This window comes from Aspergillus viridinutans, assembly GCF_018404265.1.
Source record: "Aspergillus viridinutans IFM 47045 DNA, scaffold_5, whole genome shotgun sequence".
In the NCBI taxonomy this organism is placed as follows: Eukaryota; Fungi; Ascomycota; class Eurotiomycetes; order Eurotiales; family Aspergillaceae; genus Aspergillus; species Aspergillus viridinutans.
This window is the reverse complement of record NW_025091221.1, coordinates 1675528-1695353: the sequence shown is the minus strand read 5'-3', so window position 1 is coordinate 1695353 and position 19826 is coordinate 1675528. Positions and strand designations below refer to the sequence as shown.

General features: G+C 50.6%; 7 protein-coding genes across 7 annotated transcripts; 3 read left to right on the top strand and 4 right to left on the bottom strand.

Moving 5' to 3' along the window:
* Nucleotides 1-510: 510 nt before the first annotated feature.
* Aspvir_007511 (uncharacterized protein) lies at nt 511-2439 on the top strand (the record flags this gene model as incomplete). Its single annotated transcript, XM_043270693.1, has 2 exons — nt 511-1144; nt 1193-2439. The coding sequence occupies 2 exons, from the start codon at nt 511-513 to the stop codon at nt 2437-2439; spliced, it is 1881 nt and encodes a 626-aa protein (XP_043126628.1).
* Nucleotides 2440-2512: 73 nt separating this feature from the next.
* On the bottom strand, nt 2513-3479 carry Aspvir_007510 (uncharacterized protein; the record flags this gene model as incomplete). The annotated part of the gene is made up of 2 exons (XM_043270692.1): nt 2513-3356; nt 3427-3479. 2 exons carry the CDS (start codon nt 3477-3479, stop codon nt 2513-2515), a joined length of 897 nt encoding a protein of 298 aa, XP_043126627.1.
* A 1376-nt stretch (nt 3480-4855) lies between these two features.
* Nucleotides 4856-6251, bottom strand: Aspvir_007509 (uncharacterized protein; the record flags this gene model as incomplete). The annotated part of the gene is made up of 2 exons (XM_043270691.1): nt 4856-6199; nt 6249-6251. The coding sequence occupies 2 exons, from the start codon at nt 6249-6251 to the stop codon at nt 4856-4858; spliced, it is 1347 nt and encodes a 448-aa protein (XP_043126626.1).
* Nucleotides 6252-11502: 5251 nt separating this feature from the next.
* Aspvir_007508 (DUF1772 domain-containing protein) lies at nt 11503-12082 on the top strand (the record flags this gene model as incomplete). The annotated part of the gene is made up of 2 exons (XM_043270690.1): nt 11503-11572; nt 11625-12082. The coding sequence occupies 2 exons, from the start codon at nt 11503-11505 to the stop codon at nt 12080-12082; spliced, it is 528 nt and encodes a 175-aa protein (XP_043126625.1).
* An 814-nt stretch (nt 12083-12896) lies between these two features.
* Aspvir_007507 (SDR family NAD(P)-dependent oxidoreductase) lies at nt 12897-13896 on the top strand (the record flags this gene model as incomplete). Its single annotated transcript, XM_043270689.1, has 2 exons — nt 12897-13620; nt 13685-13896. The coding sequence occupies 2 exons, from the start codon at nt 12897-12899 to the stop codon at nt 13894-13896; spliced, it is 936 nt and encodes a 311-aa protein (XP_043126624.1).
* Nucleotides 13897-14165: 269 nt separating this feature from the next.
* Nucleotides 14166-15177, bottom strand: Aspvir_007506 (uncharacterized protein; the record flags this gene model as incomplete). The annotated part of the gene is made up of 2 exons (XM_043270688.1): nt 14166-15037; nt 15114-15177. The coding sequence occupies 2 exons, from the start codon at nt 15175-15177 to the stop codon at nt 14166-14168; spliced, it is 936 nt and encodes a 311-aa protein (XP_043126623.1).
* An 857-nt stretch (nt 15178-16034) lies between these two features.
* On the bottom strand, nt 16035-18249 carry Aspvir_007505 (uncharacterized protein; the record flags this gene model as incomplete). Its single annotated transcript, XM_043270687.1, has 5 exons — nt 16035-17005; nt 17062-17151; nt 17525-17870; nt 17935-17976; nt 18049-18249. 5 exons carry the CDS (start codon nt 18247-18249, stop codon nt 16035-16037), a joined length of 1650 nt encoding a protein of 549 aa, XP_043126622.1.
* Between the last annotated feature and the right edge of the window lie 1577 nt (nt 18250-19826).

Here is a 19826-nt window from a genome sequence, read left to right as displayed (position 1 = left end):
TCCGTACGCTGCACAATGCATACAGGTGCCTTGCCCCTGCACATAGCCCCGCACTGGTCATATCATCATATGAGCGCTGATTCTACTCATCTAGCTGTGACAGGGCTGCAATTGCTGTCCGTACATGTCAAATGCATACAGCATGACCAATTGGATGAGCACTTGGATTGAATTGCGGGACCAAATTCGGCACATGCATGTATCTCATGCAATGATCTCCACTGTATAGCACGCCAGGACCAGCTTCCCTGTCAATTGAACGGGCTAAGGGCTGCAGTGATACAAATACGTGTCATCAGCCATTTCATCCTTTTTTTTTTTTTTCAAGAGGTATTGCTGTCGATATTGTCCAGACGAGCGCTGAGGGGGTGCTTTTTCCATTTTGGGGCCTGACGTTACCCCGCAATTTCTGATTACTCAACTGTCAATCTTAAGGTCCTTAAGAAGCAATTGCTCGAGTCGATATTCTTTGTCTCTTGTTCAATTTTTCTTCTATCTGACACTGACAAAATGACTGTCCCAATTACGGATCACCCCTCCAAGGATCGAATTGAACCGGGCTCTTTCAATGTCCCTGTGGGAAAGTTTCCCCAAACTGCATCGTCCACCTCTATTGATGCGGCCAAGGTCGCTTCAGAGGTTATTGATCGTTTGAATAATGCTCTAAACCAGAAAAACTACAAGGCAGTCGCAGATCTATTTCTTGAGGACGGCTACTGGCGGGACCACTTAGGTCTGTCGTGGGATTACCGAACCATCAAAGGCAGAGAGAACATCGCCAGGTTCCTCGAGCATTCCGCACGGCTGGCCCAGATCGATATTGACCAGTCATCGCCCTTCCGTGCGCCCCATGTCGGTCCAATTGATGCCTTTGGTGAGGTCACTGGCGTGGAATTCTTCACTACTTTTGCAAACGATGTAGGGCATGGAAGGGGTGTGGTCCGCATGGCGGAGAAGGACGGGGTCTGGAAAATCTTCACAGTCTTCACGACCCTCCAGGAGCTCAAGGGGCATGAGGAGGCTGTGAACACCCGTCGACCGCGGGGCGTGCAGCACGGAGCGCAGGCAGGCAGAAGAAACTGGCAGGATAGACGGACCTCCGACTTTGAATTTGAGGAAAAGAACCCGGTTGTCCTGGTCATTGGTATTTCACCATCTCTAGACTTGCGAGACGTTTATACTGACTTGACAGGTGCTGGTCAATCTGGACTCTCAGTCGCCGCTCGTCTCAAGATGCTCAATATCGACACATTGGTCATTGACGAGGAGGACCGCATTGGAGACAATTGGCGGCGCAGATATCACCAGCTCGTGCTGCATGACCCCGTGTGGTTCGATCATATGCCGTACTTGCCCTTCCCTCCGAGTTGGCCGGTATTCACGCCGAAGGACAAGCTAGCCGAGTTCTTCGAAGCGTACGCCAAGCTTCTTGAGCTCAATGTGTGGACGCGGACCAAGCTCAGATCACCCTCGTGGAGTGATGAGAAAAAGCAGTGGACGGTTGTTCTTGAAAGACGACGAGACGACGGTTCGGTCGAGAGCCGCACACTTCATCCACAGCACGTCATCCAAGCTACCGGTCATTCCGGAGAAAAGAGTCTACCGCGATTCAAGGGGATGGAATCTTTCAAGGGCGATCGGATCTGCCACAGCTCCGAGTTTGCTGAAGCAAATCCCGCTTCCAAAGGCAAGAAAGCGGTGGTCGTCGGATCAGGTAACTCTGGCCATGACATTGCGCAGGACTTTTACGAAAAGGGATACGACGTCACCATGGTCCAACGAAGCACAACGTGTGTTATTTCATCCGAGTCGATCGTCGAGATCGGGCTCAAGGGTCTCTACGAGGAAGGCGCCCCCCCGACCGAAGACTCGGACCTGTATCTGTGGAGCATTCCGAGCGAGCTGTTCAAGGCGCAGCAGATCAAGTTGACTGCCGCTCAGAATCAACGCGATGCCGCGATCCTCCAAGCATTGGACAAGGCCGGTTTCAAGGTCGACATGGGCGCGGATAACGCTGGTCTCCTCATGAAGTACCTATCGCGGGGCGGCGGGTACTACATCGATGTGGGCGGCAGCCAGCTCATCGCGGACGGCAAGGTCAAGGTCAAACAGGGGCAGGAGATCACCGAGGTCCTCCCTCACGGACTTCAATTCGCGGACGGCACGCAGCTGGAGGCGGACGAGATCGTCTTCGCGACCGGGTACCAGAACATGAAGACGCAAGCGCGGGCCATCTTCGGCGACGAGGTCGCCGATCGCGTCGAGAGCGTCTGGGGATTCAACGAGGAAGGCGAGACGCGCACGATCTGGCGCCAGAGCGGTCATCCAGGATTCTGGTTTATGGGCGGGAACCTTGCGCTCTGCCGGTACTATTCTCGGCTGTTGGCCTTGCAGATCAAAGCCCTCGTGGAAGGCATCACCATCTATGGAGCGAAGTAACGCATTAGACTGGAAAATCGCATCTTTACCAATAGGACCGTCATAATCGTTGATTGGCACTGCTTCTCTAACCTCAACTCAGCCACCCCTCCTGCGCCGCAACCCAAACCCCCATCGTCAGAACCATCGTATAAACAGCCGTCCTGAACTGCCCCTCCCACACGTCAGACTCATCATTAGACGAGTCCAGCCCCAATCCCACACACTCCCGAAGCCCCTCAAGCGGCAGCCGCGCCCAACACCCAACCTCAAACCCCCTTTTCGTAAGCGATGCCACCCGCGCCCCCCGCCGCGTCTTTGGGTCTGCAATCCCCAGCACGAATCTTCCACTGTCACCCCCCGGCGCCGGATCCGTCGACGACGAAGAAAACGACGTACTCCGTTTCCCCTCCCCCTTGCCAGTCCCCCGCCTCATCCACTCTAGCACATACTCCCCATCCCCGTCCCGTCCCTGAAAGCGATACCCACCACCAGTCGTTGCGCTCGCGGTCCACCTGCCGGCCCCGAGCGGGAAATGCACCTCCGCCTGCACCGGCTCCGGCCCCTCTGTTTTCGATGGTTTCTGTACGGGTGCGTGGTAGATCACCCCGACGACGGCTACCGCTTCGTGGCTGGCATCCGAGTCCGAGGCTAAGTCACCAGCTAACGAGGTGTAGGCCTCGCTCTGGGTGATGTACATATCTCCCGCGTGGAGCTTGGGGAGAGTCGCGCACGGCCGGGCAGCGAAGCGCGAGGGCTGCCAGACTTCGAGGACGGGGAGGGGCCGGGTGGATTTCGGGGAGAGGTGTTGGATTTGGAGGAGGAGTTTGGGGGTGAGGCGCAGGCGTTGGGTGGGTTTTGGGGGTGGGTGCGCGAGGGGAAAGACTGATTGTCCTTTCGGGTGTTGGTGTTTGGGGTGGTTCTGGGGCGGGGGGATGCTGTTGTATTGTCAGTGGATTTTATTTCTGGGAGTAAGGTAGTTGTAGGATTGTTGACTTGACTACCTACCTGGTTGTGCTGTCTGTGTCGCTGCCGCTGCGGTCGGGGGAGAGGGAGTCCATATTTGTAGTCCGTAGTCCACTCCAAGGTCGACTGACTGTAAGCGCAGTGATGACGGCGTGAGAGATTAATATCTATATCTATTAGTTGGTTGATGAGTAGGCTGCTGAGCTGCTGAGCTGCTAAGCCTACCTACAGTAAGACCAAGTGCTTACGGCCAATTTATACATGAACCGAGTAACACAGTACAACGCAACACATTCCCTATGTGGAACGAGTCGTATTCGTATCTAAGCTGTTGCTCTAGAGTCTAGACAAGGATCCAATTCCAGACTAACTCACTAGTTACGACTTAAATTCTGCTGCTAGGCTGCTACGAGTACGAGCGGAGCCAAACTTGGCAGTTGAAGGGAGAGATCCGATCCTCTAATCCTTCTGCCTGATTATGCTCAAGGATAATTCGTCTTTGATGAATCAAGCTTAATTATTTTTGGCATCTTTTAGCAAGTTGTCTTGGAGTTCGACGCGAGTCGATGCGAGATTCATCACGGCCCAATCGAAAAAGCGGGTAAACGAGTACGAGCCCACTGCCAAGTCAAACGGGTGATTCGGGAAGATGATGCTAAATTTGGGAAATGGATCAGATTCAGGGCAAATGTATCAGTATCAACTGTTAACATAAGAGATGAAGGTTGATGATTCTCTCAGGTATTGGTTGATTTTGCTTCATGAAGATTATCTAAGAGATCTCACATGAAGATATGTGATGCCAGCCAGGAAAGGAAGAGGCCATGAGCAAATCCTCCAAATGAACTCGATGTTTCTCGCGCTGCTTCTTATTCAATGGAGAGGGACTTTGATCACGGCACAAGAAAGCCCAGAAGCGCAGGACAGCTATCTATAGCTTCCAACGAGGCATAAATACCAAGCTTTCTCTACTAGAGGGCACTCTGGACCATAATACAGCTGTGCATGAGCGTGTACCTATCGTGAAAATGTCCTAAAATGGACCGCTTACCAAAATCGAGGAATCAAGTCTGGCGCAGATTGCTGACTTGGGGATTGACTCTCTTATGATGATGGAGAGTATTGGCGTACTCCGAAGACTCCTCGACATGGAGCTGAGTATCACCGACATTTCAGCCGCAGGGACCTTTGGGGAACCGGTCAGGACATTACAGGAATCCTCTACAAGAGGTACCGTACTGGTGAGTGATAGTTGGTGAGCAGGAGTCGATTTTGAGATACATATTAATATATGGTGGGCCAAGGCCCCTTATGATGTGCGGTTGGACCTTTTTTGCCGCGGCCAGAGGTTGTTTGAAACATCAAAGAGTGGATATAGATGGCTTTTATTTTTCCCCCTTGAAATCCATATAGATATTCCTTATACCACGAATAAACGAAGTATTCCACGCAAATAAGTAATCAGCAAGGCTCACAAGGCACCCCAGCGATCATCCACTTGTCGGAGATGTTCAAACTCGTCGGCCCACTCATCATGCATAGGCTCAATCGTGATGCCACGGTCCTTTGCAACGGCATACAGTCGGTCGCAAGCAGCTCGGGCTTCACGCAGAACCGCTTCTGGCGCCTGGACCTCTTTCTTCCCATCCTTGTCACCCTCGTAATGCAAGTCGAGGACAAATCCCAGCCTCTTCAGCTCGGGGAGATAATCCTTCGAGGCGAAAGACTCAATCCACTTCTCCCACTTCTTCGACTGACACAGGGATGCAGGACCCCGAAAGTAGAGGGCCGACAAATTCGGCGGCAACTTTGTATACAGATTTGGCAGATACTCCTTGTCCTCGAAAATATCGCCCACGCTCAAACGCAGCGTCTGCAAGTTCAGCAGATGCGGGAGAACAGTCACAAACATACTCTCTTTCGCATAGTGGAAATCCAGCCCGTGCGTCGAGCGCAGCGTCAGCGCCTTGAGATTATCAACCACATGAGGCAGCGCCACCGCCATCCGGCAGAACGCATCCAGCGCGTCGTTCTCCACAATCTCCAGCGTGTCCGTGGTGATCTGCGCGGGAGGCAGGTTCGCCGACTCCACCTGCGGGCTGGGCTTGGAGTACTTGTCCGTCATCCACTGCGCCACCAGCTCAGGGATATACGTCACCTCGATTGTTCGCTTCGCCGGTGTCCCCTCATCTAGCGTGATGTATCTCGGCGTTGCCTCGCCGCGATCAATGGCTTCGCGATTCGTGCGCTGCAGTTCTGCGTTCGTGGGACCCTCGAATCGGAGACCAGAGGTAAAGATCAGAGCGAGATGTTTTACGCGGCCTTGGAGTATGAAGGGTGTTTGGATGACCTGGCCCGCGGCGGAGCTGATCTCGAGCCGTTCGAGGGGCCAGTGCAGGGGCATCTCTTTATCGTTGAGGCCCTCGTCATACCCGCTGTCCATTTCCAGGTCGCGGATGTTGGTAAAGTGCTCGCTGAGGATTGACCATTCCTTGTCCGAGGGAGTGCTCTCCTCAATCCGCAGAAAGCTGGTGTCCTGGGGGATGCTCTTGAGCTGTGAGATGAGGTTGGCTTTGTGGCTGTCCTGGTCCTCGCTGCCCGGCCCTTGTACCCGCACTGTGGGTGTGGAGGATCCACTGGGATTTGGACCGTTCTGAGTAGCAGCTACCGTAGCGGTGCGTAGCTGTGTGAAAGCAGGCCATTGTCTAGGCTGACCACTGGGTTTCTTAAATGGTACTCCAATTTGTTGAGTTGTCCTTCTGGAAGGAAGTGACCAAAATCGCCCCTTGAGGCAGGTGGATAGACAAGTACTGCGCTACTCTGGTCAGCTTTAAATACAATTGAGAGGGCCATATAGAACTCACCATGTTGATTTTCTGTAGTGAGCAAGGGATGAATCGATGACGAAGTGTTGCTTCCGGAGTGTCGTCCATATCGCCTTATCGTCTTATCCTTATCGCTTATCTTATCATTTGTTTGCTCTGTTTGTTATCCATGGATGTTTCCTGCCTAAGGCATCAGGTTTATAGCTGAATGGCTGGAGAGGATTTGCTGTTGATGGATTGATATCAGTCAACCAACTTCATTCACTTTACTTAGCTTTAACATGATGATCATATCCTTAGTGAATAACTTCCATCCTAATCCCCAACGCAGAAATGTGATCGAGCCCTACAGATGACGACATTGACTTATGATTGGCAGATGGGCTTTATGACTATTCACTTCTTTGACTATCCTGCTTTAATGAGCTGCTGACATTCACCAGACACAGCTTCTTGTCATTGTTGGTATAAGGATATAAACCTGCCATTGCCCCCAACCTTGCTTCATTATCCAAATCAAAATGTCATCTTCAGCCGAGACAGTTGCTGGGACGCCAGAGTGGCTCTATAATACAACTGCATTTCCCATGGAGATGAATTCATCAAACATGTTTCTGATACTATTCCACATTTAAACCATCCTGAAGAGATTGTGTACAAGCAAGACCACAAATTCTGAAGGGGGCCCCTCCCCTCCCTCTGGGCCCCGGAGCACCGAGCTCACACTTCTGAGGAAGTCTCTCACTTTCGTTTCCTCTCCTCAAGAGCACAATTGTGGAGGACGTTTGCTTTCTTTGCTAGATACTTACAGTGTCGCTTTAAAGAAATCGTATTGATTCCCAGGTTTCTTTCTTCCAAAAACGAAGACATGGAACCAATCGTGGTCTTCATTGCGCGTGCTTCCGCGGCAATGGCATCCCTCTATGGCCAATCCGTCACATCGAGTCGGGAACCGTGTTTATACCGACGGACTTACAGTTCGGTATTGACTTCGAGGTCAAGGACAGGGAAATTCTTCCTCGGCGACTGCCCTCATGTATGGAGACCATTTGTTGAAGCAAGAACCTGTATGAAAGCATCTTGAAAAGAGCTGGACAGCTCTGGAATCGGTAAGCTGGGCCATTCCATTCCTTGTTCCCAGCTAACCTTTCAGGAGGAACTCCAACGCTGTGACGAGCACATTGTGGCTTCGATTGATGACAACTATGCGCCAGTTCCAATGACCTGTCCACTTCGCTCCGACGGACTCCGGAACATTACCCTGACGATCCTCTGGATATGCTTGCAGACAAATTGCAGTTCTGAGGACTTACCCTTACCGTGACATGGACTTCCAAGAAGCGATGACGCAGGTCACCTCACGCAGCAGATCCAATCAGCTTTGTGGCGGGATGAACGGTCTATCAAATAAGGATCAGCGACAAGATCTTTCGTTGATACCTTCCAAATAGAAATCTCGATCATGGGCTGTACAAGAAATGCCATTAGCAATTCTATATAATGCAGAGAAGAGCTGCCCTCCCGCCATGGCAACTCTCAGCGCGACGACGGAATTACCCCCACCGCGCCTGCTCTGGCCCCTGCCCCCGCTTCTAAGAGTTAGTATATCGATTCAACCTTCATGAGAAGTATCTAGTGGTGATGCTAATATAGATATAGAGCGGCGAAGATGCGGGGAGTGTGGAAACTTCCACAAAGGGGATTGCTGGAGCCTGGCCCCTATGTGACTCCTGCGGGCGTCGCCATCTTAGCGACTGCCCCCCCAGCCCGCCCGTTCTGGTTTCTCAACACTAAAGAAAGTTGCATGATGATTTCATAAGGAATATCCTCGGTGTCTCTGTGCCTCGTCCGATCATGACGCGTAGGCCGACTTAACTACCGTTTTTACTATTCATCACTCCTAACTATAAATGCCAGACGGCCGGCGACATGACTGTACAGCTGGACTATGGCATCCTGATTGGAATGCTCTGAAAGTTTGACTACAGGCATATAGGGATCGACAAACAGTACGATAACATGTATACCGGCAACGACGAAGGTCTTGGAATAGTCAGGGAACACGCAAGAATACCTGCACTAGAGACCAAGCTCAAAGGGTTGGAGAGACAGCTCAACGACAAGCACAAGGAGACAAGGGACTGTTCAGCGAACTCCATAACGCATTCAATCAGCTAGCGTAATAGACAGACATGAGGTTCTCTCTTTGTTATGCTGATATCAGGAGCAGGTTTCTCTCTACATTCCAGAGAGATTTCATGGGCGATGAGTCAAGGGAAAATCAAAAGGTCATCAACCAGGGAAACATCGCCGCATATGTGCTTTGAAAGCCACGGACTACGCTGGTGATTACCTGAATTTCTAATCAGATCAGGTTGCAGAGCTTCTGTTCGCATACCAAGAGTTCTGGAAGGCTAGATGACCGGCAGTGGAACACATTTAAGGGTGTTCCCTACCTCCCCGAGTTCTACGAGTTAGAATCCAATTCGTACGGAGAGTACAACTGCCCCGGATTCCCTCTACTACCACATCCGAACCTGCCTCTCCTTTGTCAGACGACGCGCATGGCCGGTCAGAGCCCCCTACTGAGGAGGAGAAAGGGAAATCAGTTTGCAACATGTGTTATCACGTATAGGCGGCTTTAATTAAAAGCCTGCCTTGCGGCGCTCCCTGACGAACTCCGAAAAGGGCCGCAGGACCACCGAGGGCCATATAAATGGCATTTGGAATGCCAGTTTGAACTGGGTGTTTGACCCTATGAATGGGTACATAACGCGCCCCCAGGAGATGCATACAGCCTACAGGGGACAAGAAGGGTTTTCAGACTTCCACACCTTCCAGTATATCGCCGCCACCAAGTACCTGCGGTGGCCGGGGTCCATCTAGTATTGTTTACTATTGCTTGAAGTAATTGCTTATGGGAATCTAAGATCATGATGGAGACCCCTGAGAAGAGTTTCCCCGCTCAGGACACTGGGCCTAAAGCCAGTGAAGCGCTCGCTCTGAATGAGGCAAGTATTCTCTAAGTTGGGCTAGAGTGGATTCTAACTGTCTATAGCAAGAGTGGAGCACAGCGATGACCACCTCCATGAATATGCGTTAATCATGGATGCAATCGGCTGGTGTCTCAATGTGATGATCAGAACGAAGATTAACAACGTCATGGACCACCTACATGAATATGCATTGATCATGGATGCGAGTGGCTGGTCTCCCGATCTTGACGATCAAAATGAAGACCTCTCTGTGTTGCAGTCATAAAACAAGGAAATTGAACCTCGACCGGGTTTATCAAAGCTATACCCAAGAGCGCACACGTTACCCCGCCACAAAGGGTAATGAGCAGCTCATAAAGACGCTCAGGAAGCGGTCCATACTTACTTGACCGGTCAATTTCTCACCAAGAGTTAAGAGAGACTTCACTCAAGGATCTCCTATGCGGTATGACGACGTTGAACCGCAATTCACTGGATACCACTGTCAATATGGCTCGGACATTTCGCTGGCCTTGGTTCTTCCTCCATACGCTCGCAATTCTAGCAACACACCATACGTTTCTACAATAGAGTCCAAGTACTAACTTTCCAACATTGAAACTCGCTTTCCTAGAAACGATATGCCTGAATCCAAGCCATCCCCCCAACCCCAGCTCAGCTGGCTTGGGACATTGTGATACTCGAGCAAATTCATTAAAGGCCATCGCCGACACGGGAAAGTGGGAGAGAGTCGAAACTTCCGCGCTCACAGACACCATCCCTCCCGTACGAGACACCAACTTCACAGCGGTCTACCGCCGACTGAGCTTACGGACTGTATCTTGCTGGCTTGATGTTTCCTTTCCCTCGTTTTGCATGTCTTCCGTTTTATCGTTAAATTCTCTCGTTCGGACCCCAACTCGAAAATTATCTACTCGGAGATAACTGTTGCAGGAGGCAATCTAAACGATGCAAACAGTGCTGACTTATCGCGACTGCCTTCACCTTATGATTTATGACTTATGACTCCTCTCTTCTGTTTTTCCTTTTTTCGTATCTACAGTACCGTAACAATATCATCAAGGATACGATCAGGTTCCTGATGCAGAATATACTGCATTCTACTTCGCAAAGGCAGCAGTCCCAGACAGCAGCAGACGAAGACTCCCGGAAAAATCTCTACTATCCGGCCGGGAATAAGGTCTACTACAGCCTCCCAGGCTTTGAGAGTAGAGAGCCATATCAACGCCCGTATATATGACATGATTTTCAACGAGGCAGATTGCAATGGCGTCGAGCGCAGATAGACATCGACACTGCTAGTACACTGTTACACATTGTATTCGATCCACAACCTGGTCCTTTCGGTGATTCTAATCCTGGACCAGGTCAGAGATGGAGGGACCCGTACGACATACTGCACGGATGGAGGCTCCTAGCCTTCTTTTGGAAACAGGTCACAGGGGGAAAGAAGGCCAAAGGGAAGCCTCAGAAAAACGCAGCTATTCCGCCCGTCTTCCACATCCCCGTCTGTGATAATTCGGGCTCTTGACGTTGCACCGATGCTAACAGGCCCTCTGATGAACATAAGCTTGGCTAAGGGTATGATTGATACCCTGAGCTTGACCAACATCTGTGTTTCATCTATTGGACATATGGTCTTCTTTCACTTCTTCAACACGCCTGGATATCGTTCGAAATGGGGCCTAGGACTTACTTTCTTCTAGGCCTCAGCGTGCCTGGCCTGTTACATTCGGGTTTCAATGCCACGCCTAGCCTTCAGGCATTGTGAGAGGGAGTTGACGTATTATGAAGACCCAGAAGCCTCCTTTCAGAGCGAATGTTATCAAGCTGCTCACAAGAATCACGGATGATCAGGAAAAGCCTCGAATTTGCTCTCAGACAGCAACAGGGAGAAAATACGGAAGCTGAAGCCTCCCGCCCTATCCGATAACTTACTAGTCTCTAGTAGCTAAATCTGCTAGACTTTATATCGCTAGATCACTTCTATTTCTACCTAAGATGTACCCGTGTGCTTATTGTTTGGATCCACACTCGGACTCCGAAGCCCGCAAAAGCCGACAGTTGCTGAATCCGAAAGTACCCTAGATAAAGAATGGCATGATCTTACTATTGCAGGAGCCTTGTATCATCAACTGAGTTAGTGGTTCCAAATGCCCCGGTCCCATGACCTATCCAAAGTCAAATCCGTATGTGTCGTCATAACCCGGTCTTACTTATAAGACCGCTCCATCAACCCACTTGCCACAAATTCCATTATATCTCTATACTGAAAACCTACAACTGTAACTATCACAATGAGCGAATTTCCAACCGCATTCCGCGCAGGTCAAGTCCTAGGCTTGACAGGCGCCGCCTGGCTCTCAGGTCCTTCCCCCACCCCCTCAACAAACAAGTAGCCGAAGACTGACAGAAACAGGCAACATGTTCTCCTTGAGCCTAATCACCATCCCCGCCCTCCTCCGATCCCTGCACGAAAAACAAATCACCCCGTCCACCGCCGCCAAAGTCTGGGCCAACATCTACAATGCCGGCAAGATGCAGAACCCGCCCCTTGCAGCCGCCACCGCCGCAGTCTTCTTCTACCTGGCCTGGTCTGTCCGCGATGGAACGGCATTGTCGCTGGTAGCGGGGCAGAATAGTAGTATGTTGTATGCTGTTTCGGGGCTGTTGACCGGGGGGGTCATTCCGTTTACGCTTGCGTGTATTATGGGGACGAATCGGGCGCTGGAGGCGATGGTGGGATCCAAGGATGAGATTGAGGCATCCAGGACGGAAGTTGGGTCGCTTTTGGAGAGGTGGGGGGTGCTGAATGCTGTGAGGGGAGGGTTGCCTCTGGTTGGGGCGGTGGTCGCGGCGCTGGCTGCGATTCCTTGATTTCAGTCTGCTTGTATCCTATAAGGGAGGGGAGGTTCCGATTATGCTAAGTATAGGGTTTTGTCAAATGGCGCCCGGGGCGTTGTCCTGTTGTTGATTCCAAGTGATGATATCTTCTCTTTCCGCACTAGGCAATTTTTTGTGAATGTATATGAAAGAAACATGTCCCTCGATGCAACATGTTGGAACGGGGATTCCCAGTCTCACCAATGCCACGATTTTCATCCTCGGACTCTGTAGATACAGTAATAAAATAGGGCTAGTGCTTACTATAGGTACCTGACCTTAGGCTGGCAAATCCCCCATCTCACTTTTCGGACGGTCTAATGCGGGGACTGGCCGAGATCCTGTATTGAAAACCCCCGCTAAGACCTATAGCTCGTTTATTATCGGTTCCACTCCGAGTGTAGCATTGAGGTTCCGGCCTGCTGCCTAGCTATTGACCTGCTAGTGCTAGTACAAGCCCCACCCTCAGTGCTTCCGCCCACTCATGCATGTTGGTTACAGGCAGAAGTGCATGAGTACATGCTAGTACATAGTAACTTAGGTAGCTACTGATGGTCGTACAGTCAGTACCAGGCTGAATTTTACTGACAATGCATTATATTAATATTGGCGTCCCCCCAACCCCAAACCACAACTTCGACTGCCATACTCGCCTTTGCCGCTACTTTCACACTGTTTGCGCTGTCTTCCATGCTTGCTGCTACCTATCCACATTGAAGTGATTCCCATTTTACGTCTACACGTTCACTCTCCCGCCCTACACGCACGGCAACAGACCGCCCAGAGATAAATAGAGCCCCCAGAGACAATGGCAGCGCCACCGCCCTCGTACACCAAGGTCACTCACTCTGCCACATATGCCAGCATCGATCCAACTCAGCCCGGCCTCTCCACTGCGGGCAAGGTTGTGCTGATCACTGGCGCATCCGGGGGCATCGGCCGGGCCACAGCCTCATCCTTTGCCGCGTCGGGTCCACGAGCCCTTATCCTTCTCGGTCGACGCGCCGACACCCTGGCGGAAACCGCCACGATTGTCCGCGCCAGCCACGCAGAGGTGCCGATCCAAACTCACACGGCCGAGCTGTGCGAGGCGTCGGGCGTACGCAATGCCATGAACAAAGTGGCTGCCGAGTTTGGCGGCATCGACATCCTCGTCCACTGTGCCGGCGTCCTGGCCCCCGTTGTTCCCCTTCTGGAAGCCAATCCAGCTACGTTTCTGGACGGTTACAAGACTACCGTTGTCGGTACGCTGGTGACGGCACAGGCTGTCGTCCTGGCAAACAAGACAGTCGCAGCCAACGAGGACAAGCCGGTCACCTTTGTCAATCTAACCACGGCCGGCATCCTGTTTCCCCCTTTCGCCGGCATGGGCGCCTACGTGAGCAGCAAGATGGCCGCCGTCAAGCTCTTGGAGGCCTTTGCCGCCGAGAACCCGCAAGTCCGTCTTCACAATGTGCATCCCGGACTCCTCAAAACGGCCATGTCTGCCAAGCTGGCTGAGACGATCAAATTGCCGTATGCCTATGATGACAGTAAGTATAACTGGTCCTGTCTCTGTATCCAAGCAGCTAACGACCGTTCTTTCTTTTTTTGCAGTCTCTCTTCCCGCCGATTTCCTTGTCTGGATCGCCTCCCCCCAAGCAGAGTTTCTCAAAAATAAGATCGTCTTCGCCTCTTGGGACGTTGATGAGCTCAAGGGTCGCAAGAAGGAGATTGTCGGTGGCCCGCCGGGAACTGGTGAGCTCTGGCTCGGCTACCAAGGATTCCCGCGATTTATGGGTGGCCAGCCTTTGCCAGGCACCCAGTAGGGACCGGTACCCTGTATGGGAAGTTGGCATTCCAGGCTGAAGGGACGGTGCAACGCGCGCGCTGATTAAAAAGTACATGAACAATTCACACAGTGGTGCTAGAGCGGAGATGCCAATGAAAGGAATGCTAGAATTATGTTGCTCAGTTAAACATAGCTTTTAGATAATAAGAAAAGAAGACGAATAAAGAGTACCTAGTCATCATCAATTTCCAACTCAAAGGAGCACTTTCAAGGCCGTTATACATTGTCGGCAACTAAGCTTCAGACTTAGCCTCTGGGTGGAGGTACCCAGACCCTTCGCCTCTTTCGAATATACTTGATGCCTCGGGTATCGCCGTCGTCGGTCTCATCGATTTCAAACGTATCTGATAATGGACAGACAGTCAAGAGCCGAGTTTGTCCGGATTCTTCCGCGGCTTTTTGGACAAAGTGCTTATAAGTAGCCTCATAGTCATCTCTAGCCTTCTCAGGCTCGTCGGATATCGACCAGTAGAGCCACCACTCCTCCAATGTAACGGTGCTAGCTGGCATCTGAAGTAATCTGAGCATGATCTTGAGATCCCGCAGATACAAGTTGTCCAGATGTAGGATGATTTTCAGCTGCTTGTGGCTCTCAACGCCTCGCAGAATGGTGTCAATCAGAGCATGGATGGCAGCATCCCTGTCCCTATGAAAAGGACCAGTCCGGTGAGCCCATCCAGCGGCGTGAAGGAAACCGACAGCGGGGACTGCAAGTGAAATCGTCGTCAAAAGACGCAACGTGTCATTCCGTACCAGAGCCCACAATCCGCTGTCCAGTTTTCGGAATAGGGCATGGGAGTAGGGCTGTTCCGCATCGATGATTATCACAATGTCTTGGGCCAGTCCCAGCAGCTGAGGATAGGTATCGAGGGTGTGAATGATTCGGGGCACCGAGGCCGCGACGTCGCTGAACGGGCCATATGTTGGAATCTGGACATGGACGCATGCGGTCGCATTTTGGAAGATGATAGACAGCACTTCCTGGCGCACCTGCTTGTTCACCAAGCTCAGGCTAAGTGGGGTGAGGAACTGGCATCGAAGACCCGCGCCGCTGATGGTGAAGTCGTACTGGTCTGTCTCCAATCTCGACCGCCCAACCACGGCGGCTACTGGGTGATCTGTGTTTAAGGCGATGGATATCGATTGTAGATTGGATTATCATTCTGCGTAACTCAAAGGGCAAGTCGAGGAAACAGAAAGTAGTGTTCTTGACAGTGGAGTCCCCTGCAGCGTCCCCTGCAGCCAAGTCAGCGGGCATGATGCTTGATAACAGTTTGCTTGGCCAGTTGCTTGGAATTGCCTGTATCGCCGATCAATAATATAGATCCCAAGTGGGACTTGTCATGTCGAGTGTAACGTGTCCTTTTTCTTCAATAGGCCGCTAGGGTCGCCCGCGGGTGAGTCCGAGGCCTACCCACAGGGCCACAACTACGTCGTTGTTCTAGCCATCCTTCCACAATTGCCTCCATGCACTAAAAATATGAGAGGAGGATTACTGCCAGGGCCTTTCAGAGCACAACAGCTTTCTAGGCTAACTCATAAGGTAGACATCCAGAGGTATTGATACAAATACAAGGAGGGGGAAGAAAACCAACAGAAACGGAGAAAATAAACTGTGTTTATTGGACGCGGAAGGGTAAAGTCTAACCTGCAGTAGCTTTGCGGAGTGAACCGTGGTACTGGGACCATCAGACCAATCGGAAGCAGCTTTCTATGCCGCAAGCTCTTTTCGGTCTTGGATCCACAGAAAAGTTGACACTTCCTCGTTTAGTGCTTATTCTTGCTTGTTTGTCCTTGGCCAGACCCTAGAGTACCTCTATCGCTGTCACAACACCAGCTGCGGCGCAGTAAATCGATTGGCTGACAACATTCCATTCTCTGACAGTGACACGCTGTAAGTTCCCCCCAAAATATTACTGCGTACCAGCCAGCCAACAGCAAGAGCAAGGGAGATTGTCAAATTTTCGTATCCCTTAGGCTGTCACCAAGACTGATCAAATTGTGGGTCTTCCATGTACCTAAGCTAAATGGTCAAATCACTAATACTGTAGACAAAATGCACAGATTTTTGCTATAAGCATTATGAGGGTGGTTCAATGGTTGACGACGAATTCCCTAAGAACCAAGTCTCCATATCCTGACCCCTTGAGGCTGCTTCCACACGGCTGCTAGTAGATTGCTGTCTGGCGCGAAAATGATATCGCGGCCAGAACCCCCATAACCCTGAAACTCAGCACACTCCTTTGAGAGGGAAACGTTCCAGAGTTTGAGTTTCCCATCGCCTCTGGATCCGGAAGCCACCCACTTGCCGTTTGGCGAGATTGTGACACAACCGACCTTGTCTTGATGGTCCCACACTTTCCTCACGCTCTCCTTGGCCAAGTCCCAAAGCCTAACAGTATGATCCCAAGAGCCAGATACAATCGAATCCCCTTCTGGCGAGAACTCAGCACTGGTAACTTGGGCCGAATGACCATTGAGGGTCTTCACAGGTACCAATCTGGCAGCGTCCCAGATCCTGATTGTGTTGCCTGAAGCCGCAGCAACGAGACTATTATCTCGTGAAAATGCGAGAGCTTGATCATCTGAGAAATTTCCTAGAAAGTCGGGAAAGTCTGGGGGAGATGAGGCTAGCCTCCAGAGATTATTGCCGATTATGAGCAGTTTACCATCTGGCGAGATCGTCACTCCGTAATACGCCATGGCAGTAGAGTGACCACCACCGGGCTCATCGCTCTGCCATTTCCACCACCAAATGCCGGACCCACCAGCGCCGTTCGTACATGAAACCCAGACTTTCTCGGTGTCCCGTGTGAAAGCTATCCCATTCAAGGGCCAACTGGGAAGCACCGGGCGCGAGATTCTCTTGCGCTCAGTACCCTCTTGCACATCCCAGATCCTAGCGTATATGGGAGGCTGCTCCGCAGTGGCAAGGAGCTTGCCATCTGGCGAGATCGCAACGGCAGCCACCGGCAATTGGCGGTCTGTGGCAACAGCTTTAAACTCGGTCCAGTCGATATTCTCCCCATCATTATCACTGAAAGGGTCCTGAGGAGGTTGTTGATAATCTGACTTTATCTTCGCTTCTAGATTATATTTCCGGGTCAGCTTTCGACCAGGGAAACAGCCATGAAAGTCGCACCTTGTTCGGCGTCCCCGCCGTGCGATACCGGAATCCCAATTGGTCGCTGGATATCAGAAGCCATCTGCTTGCTAAGCGACGTCTCATTCGCTGGAATTGGCATTAGGTCGATAGCTCTAAGACCGATCTGATAAAAAAGGGAGATTGGGCTGTCGGCAATCGTGCTTGCTCCCGTATTTCGGCATGATGCTATTCCTGAGTTTGTCCTGTATGCCGCATCCAGCACAGATGGACCGTGCCAGTTCGGAAACCTGTATGATATCTGTGAAATAAAATTTTTGTTGGCCGAACTCACAGTGAGTATTCGAATCTGAAGTTCGCCTTTGCTATCTCTCCAACACACAGCAGAGATAGGTGCATTCTGTATGAGAGTGTGATTCTTTCGGATTATGGTAGCTACCCAATGCATTGATGTTAGCCTCCATATCGTACGTTAAGCAGTTAATCAAACGGGCAATCTTACAGTTATGCCATCTATAATCCTCGTCGCAATATACCTCGCGAAGCCTGTAATCGTTGTCTTGATAATATAGGCGCACCGCCTGTCGTGCTTTGTCGGACACTGCAGATAGCCGGGTGCCTGTGACAGCGCCCGAAATTATCGGATTGTCTTGAACCGACCAGTTCTGCTCGCTGGAGTCATATCTTATCTCGCGCAGGGTGGCATCTTTGCCCTGGTAAAACAACCTTAGCAACTCGTCATCCTTGTCAGGACGAGCTATTGCAAGCTGAGAACCAGGCCCGATCTCCGTATCTGCCACATTGCCAATAGCCTGTGAAGTCCATGGGCTTGTTAGATGGTTATTACCCTGGCACTTTTTTGTTTGTCAGTATGATTTTACCTGGTTCATTCAGATGGTACCCAAACCTTACCTCGCAGATATTGTATGCATGGTCCAGATAGTAGACTCGCATCTGAGCTGGTCAGACCAAGTGCGATGCTCACGGGGATAGAAAACGACTCGCCAGTGTCGTTCCTGCGTTTACAGTCCACCGTGTGACGGTGATAGGGGAGCTACGTTTGGCGTTCTTTGCAACAATTCCGTTCCCGTTAACAAACCAGCCAAAGTCCTGGGCGAAGCAGGACTCGCGGATGATATTGTCGTCGTCAAATTGGTAGTACACACGAAGGTTTCTCTTCCCAGCAACGAAGAATTCGACGGCATCTAGTGTTGCGAGGGTAGCCATTGTTCACAGTGGGTTGGGTCTAATGAAACGAGTTAGCAATATACCCTCCTATTACTTCAGATTTCCGTTGAAGCGAATGAAATACTCGATCTTGCAACGGAACAAGGCCTAAATGCAAGTATAATAATGTTTTGTCCGCGAATGTTCCACGGCTGAGTGCCTCTGCACTGGCTTTCATACTTCCCAAATATCGGGGTGTTCCAGTCTCCTATTAGTTCGTTCGAGGTAAGCGATGGTTGACAACTGGCAAGCGGGGTTGTTTGCCTACGTGTCATTTCTTGGACGTATCAACAAGAGCGTCGGTTATGGCCGGTGTCTCCGGATGTGGCAGACGTGCATATTTACGAGGACGCCTAAACTTACTGAAACATCGACTGGGTGGGTGCTGATCCAATGAGCAGCCATATAGCTATCATAATACCAGTGACCAGGCTTCCTTTACTCTTCACTGCTGTTCCACTAACTATAAGTGATAGAAGTAATAGAGAGATTAATAGCTTACTAAGCTATATAATTAAGGACTATATAGGACTGACTGTAGAGAGACTACTAAGGACTAGAAAGGGCTAGAAAAAGGACTATAAAAAGATACCACTATTAAAAATCTACTGTCCACGCCTAGTAAAGATAAGAATACTCTTCTTATTATAGAATTTATAGTATAAGAGAGTGATCTCTAAATCTTAGAAGTAAAGAAAGAATCTTAGTGATCTATATTAATTTTTAACATGAAATAGTGATATTAAGAAGTTTAATAAAATTGACTTAGTGAAAAAAAGTATTAACGTGCCTAACCCACATGGACATGGTTACCTGACTAGATAGTATAGATATCCATGGTATCCACAGTTGAACCCCTATGGATATAAGGGGTGGGTGAGATACCTGGTGGTTTACCCAAAATCCACGTGGGTTGGATCAGACATGCTGTGGATCAACCCATATCCAACCCACAGCCAGTCTAGACATGGATAATCTACCCCATGTGACGACGCCTCGGGCGATTCGTGCCCATAACCATTGAACTTAGACATTCTTGGCACAACTTTTCCTGAAGAGCCAGCTCGAAGACGCTGTTGGCATGACCCTTTAGGAGTAAGCAGCTTTGGAATCAGCCAAGTTCTTGTCAGTTTTTGTCGAGCAAATCTGTGCATCCATAACTCTGGTGGGGAGGATAGGCGGGGTTAAAGTCAAGCAATCAAAACATGAGCAGAGCAAGCAGTTTGACGCCGATGAAAGACGAGTCGGCTGAATATCCAATGGCAGCGATTGATACGAAAGTCAGTGACACTTTACAGAAGTCTCATCGGCACGGGGATGAATCAGAGGCTTCCAGGCCGAGCCTAAATGGCTTTTGCTCACCCCACTGAGCAACAACTGAGCCGAAATGACATCGGTGTCAATAATCCGAATTTGAGAAGTCAAACTTCGTGTTTCATGTACTCTCAAAACCAACAATGGCCTCTTTTATTCTCATAGATGCTAGGCGAATTCGGAACTTTCCTAATACGGTCAGCCCGAGAGGCTCCGGTGGCGACTTGGCCCCCTTGTCGCGCGGCGAGTGTCTGGGTATGTAT